The 15,727-nt window shown below is 52.5% G+C and overlaps 7 protein-coding genes across 8 annotated transcripts; 5 read left to right on the forward strand and 2 right to left on the reverse strand.

Moving 5' to 3' along the window:
• Nucleotides 1-433: 433 nt before the first annotated feature.
• AA0111_g12324 (GPI-anchored wall transfer protein 1) lies at nt 434-1,959 on the forward strand (the record flags this gene model as incomplete). Its single annotated transcript, XM_028646290.1, has 2 exons — nt 434-529; nt 586-1,959. 2 exons carry the CDS (start codon nt 434-436, stop codon nt 1,957-1,959), a joined length of 1,470 nt encoding a protein of 489 aa, XP_028500082.1.
• Nucleotides 1,960-2,105: 146 nt separating this feature from the next.
• Nucleotides 2,106-3,500, reverse strand: AA0111_g12325 (hypothetical protein; the record flags this gene model as incomplete). Of its 2 annotated transcripts, none has more annotated exons than XM_028646292.1 (4): nt 2,106-2,272; nt 2,328-2,551; nt 2,659-2,874; nt 2,956-3,500. In XM_028646292.1, 4 exons carry the CDS (start codon nt 3,498-3,500, stop codon nt 2,106-2,108), a joined length of 1,152 nt encoding a protein of 383 aa, XP_028500086.1. The 2 variants fall into 2 exon arrangements, with proteins under 2 accessions (XP_028500086.1, XP_028500085.1); XM_028646291.1 differs by having other exon boundaries at nt 2,638-2,874.
• A 731-nt stretch (nt 3,501-4,231) lies between these two features.
• AA0111_g12326 (hypothetical protein) lies at nt 4,232-6,989 on the reverse strand (the record flags this gene model as incomplete). The annotated part of the gene is made up of 5 exons (XM_028646293.1): nt 4,232-4,952; nt 5,000-6,326; nt 6,560-6,626; nt 6,676-6,746; nt 6,797-6,989. 5 exons carry the CDS (start codon nt 6,987-6,989, stop codon nt 4,232-4,234), a joined length of 2,379 nt encoding a protein of 792 aa, XP_028500096.1.
• Nucleotides 6,990-7,480: 491 nt separating this feature from the next.
• Nucleotides 7,481-8,871, forward strand: AA0111_g12327 (L-rhamnonate dehydratase; the record flags this gene model as incomplete). Its single annotated transcript, XM_028646294.1, has 3 exons — nt 7,481-7,808; nt 7,861-8,635; nt 8,685-8,871. 3 exons carry the CDS (start codon nt 7,481-7,483, stop codon nt 8,869-8,871), a joined length of 1,290 nt encoding a protein of 429 aa, XP_028500087.1.
• A 526-nt stretch (nt 8,872-9,397) lies between these two features.
• On the forward strand, nt 9,398-11,134 carry AA0111_g12328 (UDP-N-acetylglucosamine pyrophosphorylase; the record flags this gene model as incomplete). Its single annotated transcript, XM_028646295.1, has 3 exons — nt 9,398-9,550; nt 9,690-11,006; nt 11,063-11,134. The coding sequence occupies 3 exons, from the start codon at nt 9,398-9,400 to the stop codon at nt 11,132-11,134; spliced, it is 1,542 nt and encodes a 513-aa protein (XP_028500095.1).
• Nucleotides 11,135-12,140: 1,006 nt separating this feature from the next.
• Nucleotides 12,141-13,199, forward strand: AA0111_g12329 (hypothetical protein; the record flags this gene model as incomplete). The annotated part of the gene is made up of 5 exons (XM_028646296.1): nt 12,141-12,198; nt 12,356-12,391; nt 12,441-12,494; nt 12,616-12,927; nt 12,976-13,199. The coding sequence occupies 5 exons, from the start codon at nt 12,141-12,143 to the stop codon at nt 13,197-13,199; spliced, it is 684 nt and encodes a 227-aa protein (XP_028500084.1).
• A 1,134-nt stretch (nt 13,200-14,333) lies between these two features.
• Nucleotides 14,334-15,622, forward strand: AA0111_g12330 (Meiotic recombination protein; the record flags this gene model as incomplete). Its single annotated transcript, XM_028646298.1, has 7 exons — nt 14,334-14,375; nt 14,429-14,620; nt 14,676-14,779; nt 14,832-14,968; nt 15,015-15,086; nt 15,134-15,352; nt 15,402-15,622. 7 exons carry the CDS (start codon nt 14,334-14,336, stop codon nt 15,620-15,622), a joined length of 987 nt encoding a protein of 328 aa, XP_028500073.1.
• Nucleotides 15,623-15,727: the final 105 nt, after the last annotated feature.

The following is a 15,727-nucleotide window of genomic DNA, read 5'->3' on the forward strand; positions in this document are numbered from 1 at the left end:
CAAAGAGGTTCGGCACGTGTCGGTATGCGGGGTGTTCGACGGTGAAGCAGGAAGGCGCTTGAAATCTCTACTATAGTTGCCATTTCCCGAGTCTTGCGCACAGACACGTTTGCTCGTAGAGGAGCAGTGATAGTGAAAGAGGAAGTCCAAGCACGTAAAGTGCAATCCTGCTCTTTTCGGCATTTCTGGCGGCCATCCCCTAAGATTCTACAGTATGAACAGACATATCGAAACGATCTCCTCTAGTGGTTCGGCTATAATCCATGACAGTGCAATGTAGATGTTGGGGGAAGAGTGTCGAAGCCGCGATGTGTGAGGTCATCGGCGCTTGGGCCACTCCCCGTTTGTAAAGAGGCCAGAGCGACGCGTCAGATGTACCAACCATTGCATTCCAAGATAAACGACCAACTCGCCCAACACTCATTCTGGCATCATGGCAAAAACATATAAGCAGATGAAGGAGGCCTGGGTGTCTGGACATACCGGAAGCTCCGTGGCAGACGTCAACAGCGTCTCGCTCGCAATGCCTGTACCGTACACACACCCACTACTCAAGCAATGGACCCTTACTGACTGTATGCATAGCTGAGTATTCTATTATGGACCGTCATACAGTCGCGCATGCGTCTCTTCACACCCTATACTCCACCTGCCTTCTTGGTTGACTTCCTGCTCAACTGCGGAGCCACGTTATTCGCGACTACCATATACTCCCATTCACCATGGATCCTGAACCTCCTTCTACTGCTACCAGCAATCGCGCTCTACGTCTTCGAGAAGCCGGTCGCGGCAAAGGATACCCCGCGGCCACCCAAGATCGATAAATCCGAAAAGGACACGAAGCTCGATGCACTCCCTGTGAAACCGTTCATTACGAACTACCGTGGCGCAATGATGGTCATAACGTGTGTTGCTATTCTGGCAGTCGACTTCCGCGTCTTTCCTCGGCGTTTCGCAAAAGTAGAGAATTGGGGTACATCGCTCATGGATATGGGTGTGGGATCATTCGTCTTCACGGCTGGTGTAGTATCTGTCCGGGCTTCTCTCAAGGAAGGAGCTGGTCGCCAGCCGCTATCGAAGCGCCTTACGGCATCGGTTAGACATGCCATCCCCCTTCTGGTCCTAGGCACTATACGGCTCATCTCCGTCAAAGGACTGGATTATGCTGAACATGTTACCGAATATGGCGTACACTGGAACTTCTTTTTCACCCTCGGTTTCTTGCCCCCATTTGCGGCTCTCTTCCAATCGGCCTTTGACTTGGTACCGTCCTATGCCGTTCTTTCTTTTGTTCTGGCTGCTGTATATGAGATTGCTTTAGACTGGACCTCGCTCGGATCCTTTATACTGGTAGCTCCACGGACGGACCTCTTCTCTCAGAATCGAGAAGGCATATTCTCTTTCTTTGGCTACCTCGCCATCTTTCTTGCAGGCCAGTCCTTGGGTGCGTCCGCACTACCAAGACAACAGCCGATCGCAAAGAACGCATCATTCCAGGTTAAGCTCCAACAATCTACGTTCGGCAAGCTGATTATGACTTCTGTATTTTGGACAGCCCTCTTCTATTTTTCAACCAATTATTACGGTCTGCGACTCCCCGTATCGCGACGCCTAGCCAACCTCCCCTACTTCCTCTGGGTCTCTTCGTTCAACAGCTACCAGATCACCGTCTGCTACGCCATCGAGAGTTTCCTCTTTCCAAACCTGTACAATGCCAAGACCAAAGAGGAGGAATCTCGGAGAAGTAGAGATGCTACTAGTACTGTACTCTATGCCTACAACCGCAACGGTCTAGCAGTCTTCCTTGTAGCAAACCTACTGACCGGTCTGGTCAACATGACATTTCCAACCTTGCATATGACTGTTTTGCAGTCTATGGGAATACTGGTCGCATACATTGCAGCAGTCACGGCAGTTGCAGTGGGTCTGGATATGTACAACCTCACCATAAAGCTTTAAGCTTCATGTGCATCCACATTTATAGTACAAATGAAGGAGATTGTATCTACTTCGTCGTAACTTGCATCGCTTTTTTACCATTTTCATCTCAAGTCTCTGCAGGGACGATGCATGGATCGGCCGAAACGCTGGTACAAATGGCTAAATCATAGCTTCGAGCTCGGTGCTTGCGTCTTTTGAACGAGTTCAAGGACGCGCTCGGCGGTTCCCCATGATGATTGATAGCCCGCACCAGAATGACCATAGCAATGCACAACCGGAACTTTCCACTTCCCCATCTCCGTCTCAATCCTTGGGCCGCCCTTGCGTGAAGCTAAAGGTCGTCAGTACACTGTTCTCGATCATATGAACCCACTGTTATAACTCACGTCTCAACCCTACATTCTTCGCGATAATCTGCAAATCTTCCGGCTTCCCTAACTCGGGACACAACTCACAACATCGCTTCATGATGTCTTGACCAAGTTCCTCATCCCACTCCGCACTCCAATCGTTTTCCTGTCGACTGCCACCTAGGATAACGCCACCGCCCAGTGGGCGAGGGAACACATATGTCGTCGTTGGATCGATCCGCTTCGGAGAGCGGAAATACCTGGTTTCACATGGTCAGCTCCATCAGTTCCATGAAGCGTCATTGGGGGCTAGGCAAGGGAACGCAAGTAGATAGCACTGTCGTACTTGACCCTTTCCATTTCATACATTCGAGTGATTGGTTTCTTAGGCTCGGCGACTAGTAAGGTCTGGCCACGTGTTGGGTAGAGGTTTGTATCCTTGATGTCCGAGAGGTTTAGAGAGCCGATTCCGGTGCAGTTTATCAGGAGAGTAGTTGATGGGTGGTCGGCCAAGACGTCTGAGACGGATGGGTAGTGGCGACGGACGAGTGTGATGCCTTTGCTTAGCGCTTGAACTTGGAGCCTAGGTACGACATGAGCTTCTGGCGTTCCGACCTTCAAGAAATTATTTTGCAATTCGGGGGAGGATAGAAAGGAGACGTACCACTGTAGATATACCTGCGTATTAATCCTAAACGTGCTTGGGTAATCAAGACCAAACGTCGCGCCCTTGGGAAGCTCACTTTCCCCCAAGTTTCTCAAACCTCCGACTAGCTGGTCGTACCACACCTTTCCCGTCTCTTCCGTCAAAAGACCTGTCTCTTCGATTGGCGCGTCAAACACACCCCACATACCCATTCTCCCCAACCCTGCTTCATTGCCTCCCCCATTGACTCCATCTACACCTTTCGTCTCACCAGCCTTTAGTGTTTGGCATCCAAATACTTCCTTCCCATCAATAAGCTCGCCAAAGCGGCGAAAGGTCACCTCGTCGTATTTCTCTAGAGGTCCGTTGTCGTTGGCCATGGAAGACCAATTTGCGCCAGCCCAGGGAGACGTGTATTCTATGGAGCGGTCTCCAGGGAAGTGCTTTGCTACCACCGTTATCTTGGCGTTGGGGTAGGCGTGAGACAGGACGAGGGACGTGGTAAGGCCGATGACGCCTGCACCCATGACAAGGACGTGCTGGTCGTCTGTTTGAGATGTCATGACGGGCTTGGTGAAATTCTGGAAAGATTCCGACTTGGTAAAGAGTATCCAAGATTACTGGCGATCTGATGTTTGAACGATGCTGGTTGCTGAATCTTGGGTTCGCGATAAGGTCTTGGTCCAATATCGAGGTGGAATGAACCCGGATTTGTGGATAGAATGCTCAAGTGTGATATAAAGCTAATATAGTATCAGCAACCCGTCTCTTTTATACGTTGCAGCCATCGGAGTAAGATTTGTGTACCTTGCACAGCTATCCCGAAGTTTAAGAAGCTATTCCGACGGCAAATAATCACTAATTCCTATACTGTGTTGTCCAAAGGTAATCGGACCTACAGCAAATGAGGCTAGGATAACGCTTAGGATCTCGCTAGGCACAACATACGTGTATTGCCTTGATCAACAAAAGTTCATGCAAAGTGCTGTTCAAGATGCCTGATCGAAGATGCAGATGACACCGATAGGATCAGTTCCGAGATCGGAATGAGCGGTTCCGCGTTGGCACCGCTCTATACGGACGTAAGATGCCAAGCGTCTCACAAGTAACGTTAAGCAGTACAAAGAGGAACACACTGATGGGTTAGAGAAAAATTGGGTATCTTTTGAAACTAATGAGCGTTGTACAAGCAACGATATGAACATCACCCCAAACACCATATTACGCACTAACATAACCAACTTTTACTAGATTAGGTCCGTTTCCTGTACGCCCAACGACCCAAGAGCAGGCACTAGGCGGATTGCTTCATGAACCAATCTGAGCTTGCGTCAACCATGTAATTTGTGATATTCGACTCATTCCCAAAACCGCCATCCGGCAATTGCATATTGCCATCGGGTGCAGGATAACTCATGGAACCATCCATCGACACTGGTAGTCGAGGCATATTGAAGAAATCGAACACGTCAAGATACTCCAGCTCATTTGGTGCAGGTGTTCGAGCCGGGGTAACAGTGTTGACCTTGGGGTTCTGGTTGTTACTGAGCTTGGGCTGTCGAGAGATGAGGAAATCCAGATCAAATGCACATCGTCGCATGTCCGCCAGGATCTTGACAGTTGAAGGCGTCACGCGTTCACCGTTCGCGCCCGTAGGGGTCTGCTGACTTTCCTGGTATTCAGAGAGTACGCGTGCAAGAAGGCTAGCGTAACGCGTACCAACTTCCCAGTACTGGCCCATGTCTTGAAGAGTGCTGACGAGAAGATTGATTGACTGGTCGACGCGATGGTCGATTGTGGATCCGTGAACCAAGAGAACACGTGCAGCCACCCACAGCGAAAACGCGAAGGGCGGGCCAAGTTTGCTCAGCAAACCATTATCACGTACAGTAGCACAAAGGGCTGTTATGTTCTCGACAGCGCTGAGACACCTCTGACTAGCGCTGAAGGACGGAGTGAAGATGGGCGATCGATGGGTTGGGTACGCGGCGGAAGAGTGAAGGCGAATGACCGTGCTATTGAAGTCAGTACATCCTTTGTCTCGGGTAGGGATCAAACTTACGTGTGGAAAGCCGCATGGAGCATTACCAAGCCACTGTCAAGATTCTGTCCCATGCCTGGCTTTGCGAATAATCTCGCAGAGTTTCCAAATTCTGCAGGAAGGTTGTACTTCCACTGTTCAATAGCATTGTCGAGCTCCCGGTACTCACTTTGCCACGACTCGACGTCAGACAAAGACGTAATATCGACTGGCTTTTTCAGAAACTTGTGAATGCGCGTGAGGATGCCTAAGATCTCGACGTAGTAGGAGAAGGAGCCAAGATTCTCCGGTCTGTTCATACTGTAGTCAGATCGTGTCGAGGTATGGAACCATCGCGTCTCAACAGGAACATTTCGCGCATACATATCATCGCGACAAGGCAATCGACGGTCAATCTCTTTCTCGTCCAAGGCGAACTCGAAAGCTGTCGCAACGGTCGCATATCGGTCCAGAACATAGATCATCCAAAACAGTCTGCGCCGACTTTCTTCTTCGATCCAGTCTTTTGGCTCGGGGAGCGTCATGGCGCGCAAAGTGTATATTGACGCAAATTGCGGGGCCACGCTAGGTGAGTAGCTTTCGACCGAAAGACCCAACTGGACCACAGAGCGCGTAATGAGAGCAAGTAGATTCCAGCCCGGAGGACCGTTGGAGCAGCCAACAACATCTAGAGCAAGGATGACAAGGGCTTGCAATGACTTGACGGAGCTGTTTTCGATGCCATACAGCAAGACCTTTTCCTTGGAGCTCTTATGGTAACGTGTGCGCTTCTCCGCGGTCAAACGTTGGTCGGTAGAAAATTTGACAGTAGTGGCGACAACAGCGTGTAGTATGATTCGGTCCGCTTCGTCTAGAGTTGTGTCTCCGAACAGCGAGTTCAACGTGCTTTGGCGGTGGAGGATGGGACACCAGGTGTTGATGTGCTTGAAGAAAAGGTCGACGAGCCCATACAGAAGATCGTAGGGAGGGAAGTCGGCGTCTGCATGGCCGAGATTCCTCGACATGGCCGGCTGGTACTGGTCGTTGTACGGGGTATAGACGTCTCTAGACATGCCACCGCTCATGCTGTTCATGTCCTCGGACTGGTAGCCATTGCCAGTGACCGAGGGCGTAGGCCTGTGATCCGTGACTCCGTTGCCATATTGGTTCTGTATTGCATTCTGCGACGGAAACGTAGGCTTCTGGATGAAAAGGGCCGTTTCTGGACGCGGTATGTGAGGTGTCTGTATCACCGGCGGGCTGCGGAACGCGGCCACCTCTTGTGGTGAAGGACCAGAAGTGGCGACCTGGCTGCTGGAGAGGTGGTTGATTTGCGACTGCTGCTGGACGAGGAGCGCTTCGAGCTTGTCTGGAAGGAGCGCAACGGTCAGCTGTGTTGGTGGTTGCCGTGTACGGTTTCTAGCTTTGGGACGGAAGGAGCAGCCTGTTCAGCCACGCTACGCGACAATTGCGACGCGTCTGAAAGCCTCTTTGTTGCCATGATGGAAGCGCAAAGTCTGACAGCAGCGACAGCAGACTCGCATGCACTTGATCACAGACCTCGGCTACTCCAGAACAGGGTGGTGAGAACACGCGACTTACCAAGTCTTGATTCCAGCTCTCGTCCATAGCCAGCGCGCAGACCTGGCTTCTTGCGCGGGAGGTAAACCTGGATGTGATTCAGTATTGGGTTGGTACGAGCCGACGGCGCAACTGACGCATGCGGAGTGGTTTTTCAAGCACCAGGAACAAGCTGGCGCGCCTCGATCGCATTTGACTTTTCGCTGCTCTACACTTGGTAAGAATGGGATGCCTCAGGTCCTGCTGTATCACACTTACTACATGTCTCGCAGCTTACGGATAGCGGCCGCTTCCGCTTGTTCGATGTGCCGTTCTGGCTTCGGTCGTTGGCTTCATCGTCGCTGGAGCGCTCATCGCCGCTCCAGTCCTGCGCATCGCCAGGGGAGTGATTGGAAAGCTTCGCAGTGCCGTTGGGACTCGCCGTCTGCTGGTGGGCTGCACTGGTATCCATGGTGGAGGATGCGATTGGGGGCGTGCAGCTGAACTCGGCAGAAGTCAGTCCGAGGTGTCCTCTTGTCGCAGCCCCGCCTACATGCTTTAGACCCTTACCCCAGATATTGTATTTACCGGCCTACTCTCCCTCCGCATGTCCGGATTGGTGGCTTCCAGTGGGCCGCTGGCTTTTCGGTACAATACTGATCTGCAAAAACACATGCTTCGGCCTTGTCCACATTCCGGCCAACGTGCCGAACGCCTCACATCGACGCCTGCTCACGCGCGTGCGCTCCACTTCTTGGCCCAAGTATCAACGGATTCTCCCCCAGTCGTTGCAAATCGCAGCGAGATGGACCGAGGGACCCTCTTCAACGAGACACGAAACCTGGCACGTAGTTATGCCGCCGTTTAAATAACATTTGCGCTCTGCTACCAAGCACTTATCTACCCCTCCTTCACGCTTTGTCGTCTGCTCCTCCTGTGTAACCAACTCTTCCTGATCTCACAATGGTTTCTTCCACAGATTCTGGCGCAGCGCGCTCCTTTCCCACTATCAAACACGTGCGAACTTTCGTTACCCAAGGCCCCGGCAGCGGCGGAGACTATCACAATGTTGCTGGTGGCCACTGGCTCATTGATAGCAAAATCTCGACTCCCATGAGCCAGTATGAAGATTACCGCAAGTCAAGAACCAGCTGGGGCATTAATGTCTTGGGATCCTTCTGTGTTGAACTCGAGGCCAGTGACGGTACCAAGGGTTTTGCTACTGGATTCGGAGGTCCGCCAGCATGCTGGCTAGTTGCTGAGCATTTCGAGCGCTTCCTGATTGGCCAAGGTAAGCACTCTGTTAGATAATGTATTGAGTAACAGTGCTAATTTATCTCCAGATCCTAGAGATACCAACCACATGTTCGAGCAGATGTACCGTGCGTCCATGTTTTATGGTCGCAAAGGTCTCCCGGTTGCCGTCATCTCAGTGATCGATCTTGCTATTTGGGATCTGCTCGGCCACATTCGCAATGAGCCCGTATACAAGATGCTCGGCGGAGCTACCCGGGAGAGGCTCAACTTCTACTGCACTGGTCCTGAGCCTGCAGCAGCAAAGGAGATGGGTTTCTTTGGCGCCAAGGTACCCCTGCCTTACGGCCCTGGTGAGGGTGTTGAGGGTCTCAAGAAGAACGTCGAGTTCCTCACCAAGCACCGTGAAAGCGTCGGACCAGATTTCCCTCTCATGGTTGACTGCTACATGAGCTTGAACGTACCCTACACAATCGAAGTCGTAAAGGCCACCGAACACCTTAACTTGAACTGGTGGGAGGAGTGCTTGTCACCCGATGATTCGGATGGTTTCGAGCAGATCAAACGCGCTCACCCTCGCATGAAGTTTACCACAGGCGAGCACGAGTACTCGCGATACGGCTTTAGGAAGCTCATCGAGGGCCGCAACCTGGACATCCTCCAGCCCGATGTCATGTGGGTTGGAGGTATGACTGAGCTCATCAAGATCTCGGCCATGGCCGCTGCCTACGACATTCCTGTTGTGCCCCACGCCAGTGGACCATACTCGTACCATTTCGTTGTTTCTCAGGCCAACTCGCCGTTCCAAGAGTACCTCGCAAACTCACCAGACGGCAAGTCTGTTCTGCCCGTCTTCGGCAACCTGTAAGTTCCCGCTCAATCGTTTGCCGAATGTTTTGCTAATGAGATGCAGATTCACCAACGAGCCCATCCCCACCAAGGGATACCTCGACGTCAAGACCCTTGATCTCCCAGGTTTTGGCCTCAAGCTGAACCCCAACGCCGGCTTGATCGATGCCACTCGCATACTAAACCCAGCGCCTCAAAAAGCGCTAAAGCCTGCTGAGCCTGAGAAGGCGGAGGTCAATGGACACGCGTAATGACACGCACCGCATTATGAGAAACGTGGTTACACGACATCATGGCGTTGTGGAGTTGCATATGGCTTGCTTTTTGGAAAGCCCGGTGTTCATGCATTGCGCCGGAGCGGCAATTTTGTTCTTGGCCGTTCGCTGGCAACCAGAAGCATCTGGATGAAATTTTGTATTTGCGCATGGCGGCATGAGCGATGACTAGTTACACACGTAGCTTTACGACATGGCTGTAGCTTATGAAGAATGAAGGATACAGAATACACAAAAAGTCTATTATTAGTGACGAATTGCGGGCGCTGACGATCTCGGGAGGCTCTGGGCTCGTTCCTACCCATGTGCAGTAGGAACCTACGCCGAGTGGGGCAACACGAGCGTCAGAGCTATGCTGTAGTCGATTCTTCATAAAGGCGCGGTGAGGCAGCAAAACCGTACTTTCCAACAAACTCGGTGTATATTTCAGGCATACACCTTGGAACTAGTAGCAACATCCTTCTTTAATACACAAATTACCCCACCAATACCCCGCATCATCATGGACGCCATCAAGGACACGGTCAACAGCGCGCTCGAGAAGCTCAACATCACAGGGGGCGCATCTCAGGGCACACCGGCGAAGGAGCCATCAGAGGAGCAGCTGAACGAGCTCAAGTCCAAGTACCAGAAGGCTGGCCAAGAGCAAGTTTTTGTACGTGCAGCCCCAACGTTGCCGTGGGCGAGTCTGGGAGCACCTCGCTGGACATTGTGAGCACCAAGTGGCTCACTGGACCCAGCCATGACTTCTGAGACGCTCCCATCTCATGTTCCCTTGCTAACAGAAACGCCAGGCTTTCTACGACAAGCTCTCCACTGCTGAGAAGGCTACCCTCTACGAGCAATTGAGCAACTTCAACCCTGACTACATCAACGAAATCACCGAGCGCGCCCTCCACCCCGCCGAAGCCGAAGCCACTGAGAACAAGCTCGAGCCCCTCCCCGAAAATGCCACATCTTCCGTCCTCTCCTCCCAGCAGGAAGATCTCGACAAATGGTACAACAGCGGATTGGACCTCATCGCCGAGAACCAGGTCGCGGTTGTGCTGATGGCCGGTGGCCAGGGTACCCGTCTGGGCAGCTCAGCGCCCAAGGGATGCTTCGACATTGGACTGCCCAGCAAGAAGAGCCTGTTCCAGCTGCAGGGTGAGAGGATCAAGAAGGCCGAGATGCTGGCCGCCAAGAAGCACAACAAGGAGAGCGTTACCATCCCGTGGTACGTCATGACCAGCGGTCCTACTCGCGGCCCTACCGCCGACTTCTTCGAGAAGAACAACTACTTTGGCTTGAAGAAGGAGAACGTTGTCATCTTCGAACAGGGTGTCTTGCCATGCATCTCCAACGAGGGCAAGATCCTGTTGGAGAGCAAGTCAAAGGTCGCCGTCGCTCCCGATGGCAACGGTGGTCTCTACCAAGCTCTTATCCAGTCCGGTGTCGTACAAGACTTGGGCAAGCGTGGCATCCAGCACATCCACGCATACTGTGTCGACAACTGCCTGGTCAAGGTCGCCGACCCTGCCTTTATCGGTTTCTCCGCGTCGAAGAACGTTGACATTGCTACCAAGGTCGTTCGCAAGCGCAACGCCAAGGAGTCTGTCGGTCTCATCCTCCAGAAGAACGGCAAGCCAGATGTTGTTGAGTACTCAGAGATCTCAACCGAAGACGCAGAGGCCAAGGACTCCAAGGACTCGAGCCTACTCAAGTTCCGCGCCGCCAACATCGTCAACCACTACTACTCATACAAGTTCCTTGAGAGCATCCCAGAGTGGGCAAAGAAGCTTCCTCACCACGTTGCGCGCAAGAAGATTCCTTACGTTAACACCGAGACCGGTGAGACCATCAAGCCAGAGAAGCCAAACGGCATCAAGCTGGAGCAATTCGTCTTCGACTGCTTCCCCTTCCTGACTCTGGAGAAATTCGCTTGCATGGAAGTGAAGCGTGAGGACGAGTTCTCGCCCCTGAAGAACGCCCGCGGAACTGGCGAGGACGACCCTGATACCAGCAAGCAGGACATCATGACCCAGGGCAAGAAGTGGGTCCAGGCCGCTGGCGCCACCGTTGTCAGCGAGGACGCTGAGGCTGGTATTGAAGTATCACCATTGATCTCATACGTAAGTTCTCAGAGATACCTCTTAGTCTTTGAAACCGAACGCTAACTGTCATCCAGGGTGGCGAAGGCCTTGACTTCCTTAAGACCAAGACCCTCAAGGCTCCTGCTGTCATCGAGTCTGAAGACTAGAAGACCTACAAAGCTCGATGCAACGTGCTCCAGCCACGAGACCTGTTCTTTGGCACGACAGAGGACGGTAAGCGAACGACCACGATTATTAAAAAAAAAAAACTTGTCACTACTGTTGGCATTGAATAATAGATAGACACGAATGATATGAATATTTGGGACAACCACCTGCTCGAATCCTTTGACATAGCCGGACTGCACAGAGGGCTTTGGGTTGCTGATATTGGGGAAGCTGACTCTGCATCTTAGCTACAGGGTACGACTGCAACAATCGTGTCATGATGCGGGGCGGAGATGACCAGCTCTCAAACTGGCGGCAGCAGCGGAGGGCATAAAACAATCCAGGGCCCCCACGGTACGATGAAAGCGCCTCTGATGCACGATGATAGGAGACGGGACATTTCTAGAGTGAAGAGGGCATAGTCGGGTTCTATGAAACGGCGCATGATGCAATTCGGGGCTGTTTGTGGTTCAGTTCGACCTCGGGAAGAACCAGATTGCGCATTTCGTTAGCGCAACCGAAGCAGGGACCACAGCTATGAGAGATGCATTTTGCCCGTTGCCCGAACATTCCACGATCCCCCAAAATCTCTCACCACATTTAGCAGGAGGTTGAAGAAGAGTTGCTGTGGGAAGGTCAGGAAAGTTGCAAGTAGGTTGCGCCCGCCGAAAATCGCCCCTTCCCTATGGTGCGCGCCAGGTTCCGCCCTGGCGCGTGCTTCGTCCGCGTTCCCTTACCCCTCGACGACAGCCCCTCGAAAAATCTGCGACTGACTGGCGAACGCAGGCGAAGGAAATTGAAGAAGCAAACGAAGCAGGTACTTTCGCCCTATCAGCTCTGCTAGTCGCGCGCGCACTCCCTCGAGCGAACACGGAGCAGAGCAGACGTCGCAGCAAACACACCACCCAAAACCACCCCTCATTCGCGACCCACTCCCTGCGCAACCCACGCAACCACCGAGTGTATACTTATACGCTTCCCAGATATACCCAGAGAAACAACACCATGTCTTCCTTGTCTCGTCGTGCGTGCTTCAAGTGCGGAAACGTTGGCCATTATGCCGGTAAGCCATCCCGCGCATCGACTCGTGGCGCGCGCTGCGATTGCACTATCAGAAGACACATCGCGCATGTTGGTTCTGAGTGTAGTACCTACAATGCGCCGCCACGAGCATTGTTACAGCGTTCATGAGAGACGTTGCGACTGACGGAGATATATAGAGGTTTGCTCTTCCTCTGAGAGGCTGTGCTACAACTGTAAGACCACCCCAAAACCACTTGCGACTATGGACTAATCTCTCTACAGGCAAGCAGCCAGGCCACGAGTCTAACGGATGCCCGCATCCCCGCACCACCGAGAGTACGTCACTGCAATCCACACTACCCGTTTTCACATCGAGGACTCGTCCGATGGCCCTCGCGCACTATCGGCGATATACAACCCTACACGATAAAGAAATGAAGAGCTGACCAAGGAACAGCCAAGCAGTGCTACCACTGCCAGGGTCTTGGACACGTCCAGGCTGACTGCCCAACTCTTCGTCTGAGTGGAGCCGGCACTAGCGGACGCTGCTACAGCTGCGGTATCGCTGGCCATCTTGCCCGCAACTGCCCCAACCCTGGAATGGGTCGTGGAGCTGGCGGTCCTCCTCGTGGCGGCTATGGAGGAGGTTTCCGTGGCGGTTTCGCTGGTGGCGCTCGCCCGGCCACTTGCTACAAGTGCGGTGGACCTAACCACTTTGCCCGTGACTGCCAGGCCCAAGCTATGAAGTGCTACGCCTGCGGCAAGCTTGGTGAGTCGACTGAACACATTCCAGTATACAACCCCTAACATCAACTAGGTCACATCTCCCGCGACTGCACCGCCCCCAACGGCGGCCCCTTGAACACTGCTGGCAAGACTTGCTACCGTTGCGGTGAGACCGGCCACATTTCCCGCGACTGCACTCAGGCTGAGGTCAACGGCGACGCTACCGCCGCGCCTGCTGCTGCTGCTGCTGCTGCCGCCGCCGCTGCTGCTGCTGCTCCCGTCCCGGCCGCTGCTCCCACCGCTGCTGTCGCCTAGGCGACTTCAAGCTATGCCGAAGTCTCGCCATGAGTAATATTGTGGCGAGTACTGGCCCCTATGGCATGCACTACCATGTCTTTCATTAGGTTTACCATTTCATCACGATCATTTCCCTAGCCAATCTCAGCATTATTTCGGCATATCTCACGCATTCACGAGTCATCAATGGATATGAGAAAAGTTCTTCACGATTCTTATACTGATACCCCACGAACGTTATATCCCTTACTTCAACCATTCTACCATTATTTCGACAGACGACGGCTTGGCGATTTGGATGGCGACCTGTTTTTATACAAGCGATTTGGCTTGGTAGTTTCTTCGGCAGAAGAGTTACCAGTGCGAATGTGCTTGGATAAACCAGGCTCGTCTATGGAGCTGGAAGGCGCTGTGGTGGTTTGGTGCGAAAGCTTGTTCCCAGGGGATGGAGGTAGTATGGACGAGGAAGAGTGAAGGAGACTGTGTGTGTATGTCGGGAGCTGGGTCGGTGCATCTGTCTGTTATCATTATCTTCATACATGACTGTGCTTGCATAGCTTGGATTTAGATTGTATCATCTATTTCGAATATATGCAGTCACATCAGTATCTGACTTCCGAGATTCATCTCATCTTCACTGACTAAAGTACCATCTACAGTCCACTCGACTGCATGATCCCGAGAGCTGTTATGATGCCCAACAAAACAGCGTTGGCCACGGCTGCCTTATTCTGCCTGGCCATTGGCGTATGGAGGAACCGGCTGTCATCACTGGTATCCCCATCATTGGATCTGGCATTGCTCAGTCACAGTTTCCAGGCCGTCAACTCGGCCCCTCTCATATTCGATTCAATCGAATTGAGTTCATCATTTCTAAGATGCACGTGTGTTCCTCTCTCCTCGTTGCGAGGCCGTCGCGTTGGTGGTGGTTGCGCCTTCCTTCCTCAGTGTTACACAGACGGAACAGACCTCAGCGCCCCCGTTCATCGTGCCTTCCTCCGCTGTCTCGCCTTTCGCAGACTTTCCCATTATCTCTTCTTCCACAATCTCTCCCTCATTCCCACCTCTGTCCCTCACACACGCAGCACTCAAACTCTCCCTTGTATCGCTCCGTTTCGTCTTATACCTAGTCATTTACCATCACGACCTACTATGGGCGCTTCTTCGGTTGCGAGTGACGACTCGAACAATGATGTGAGTGACTTCCTCTCACTACTATGAGATTCAAATTGACTGAACACACACAGGACGGTTTCATCGTTGATATCGATGCGATCCAGGCGCACGGTATCGGTGCTGTCGATATCTCGAAGCTGAAATCAAATGGCTACTATACAATCGCATCAGTGCATTCGGCTACTCGTCGCAATCTACTGAAGATCAAGGGCTTCAGTGAAATCAAGGTCGACAAAGTCAAGGATGCCATTGCAAAGTGCCAGGTACATCACTAAGTCCACTTCACACTCAAGTGTAGATCTCTGACGTGCATCACAGCCTTCTGGGGGAGGCTTCCAGACTGCTCATGAGCTCGGACATTTGCGAAAGCGTGTCATCAAGATTTCTACTGGCAGTAAGGCGCTCGATGCCGTGCTCGGAGGGTGAGTGTCTGTGTCAGCCTATGTTCCAAATATCGATGCTGACGATACATAGTGGCTTCCAGACGATGAGCATCAGCGAGGTCTTTGGAGAGTTCCGCTGCGGAAAGACCCAGTTGTCACATACCATGTCTGTCATCGCACAGCTACCGAAGGACATGGGTGGTGCGGAAGGCAAGGTAGCCTACATTGGTATGTCGAACATCGCTGCCTTTGAACTCGTCTCACACCTACTCAGATACTGAAGGAACATTTCGACCGGAGAGGATAGCCCAGATCGCAGAGCGATTCGGTGTAGACCCCGAGACTGGTGTGTATCATCTTACTCTCTGTGGTATCTCTACTGACAATCTTCAGCTCAAGACAACATCACTTATGCGCGTGCTGTGAACTCGGAGCATCAGATGGAACTTCTCAACAAAGTTGCAGAGTTCTTTGTCAGCAATGAGTACCGCCTACTCATCATCGACAGTATCATGGCTCTTTTTCGTGTCGACTATACGGGCCGTGGTGAGCTCAATGAGCGGCAGCAAAAGCTCAATCAGTTCCTCTCGAAGCTAACGCATGTGGCTGAAGGTACTCCAAAGTTTCCCTCATGGTTCCGATTCAACCTAACAGTGCATAGAGTTCAACGTCGCCGTGCTCCTGACAAACCAAGTTCAGAGCGATCCTGGAGCGAGCGCTCTCTTCGCTAGTGCAGATGGTCGCAAGCCCATTGGTGGTCACATCCTCGCGCACGCTTCTGCCACAAGGATCTTGCTTCGCAAGGGTCGAGGTGAAGAGCGTGTTGCTAAGATCCAAGACTCTCCTGGTATGTCAGCATGCAGCGTTCCCATCGTACAGTAGTACGGTGAGGTACTGTACGGTGATACGACGTACGTAAGCCGTACGTAGGAGACCTCTCATCGGTCCGTACAGTATCCGTAGGGGGTGAAGTTTTGGGAGCCGTAG

The sequence above is a fragment of the Alternaria arborescens genome (genome assembly GCF_004154835.1).
Source record: "Alternaria arborescens strain FERA 675 chromosome Unknown contig_74, whole genome shotgun sequence".
NCBI lineage: Eukaryota > Fungi > Ascomycota > Dothideomycetes > Pleosporales > Pleosporaceae > Alternaria > Alternaria arborescens.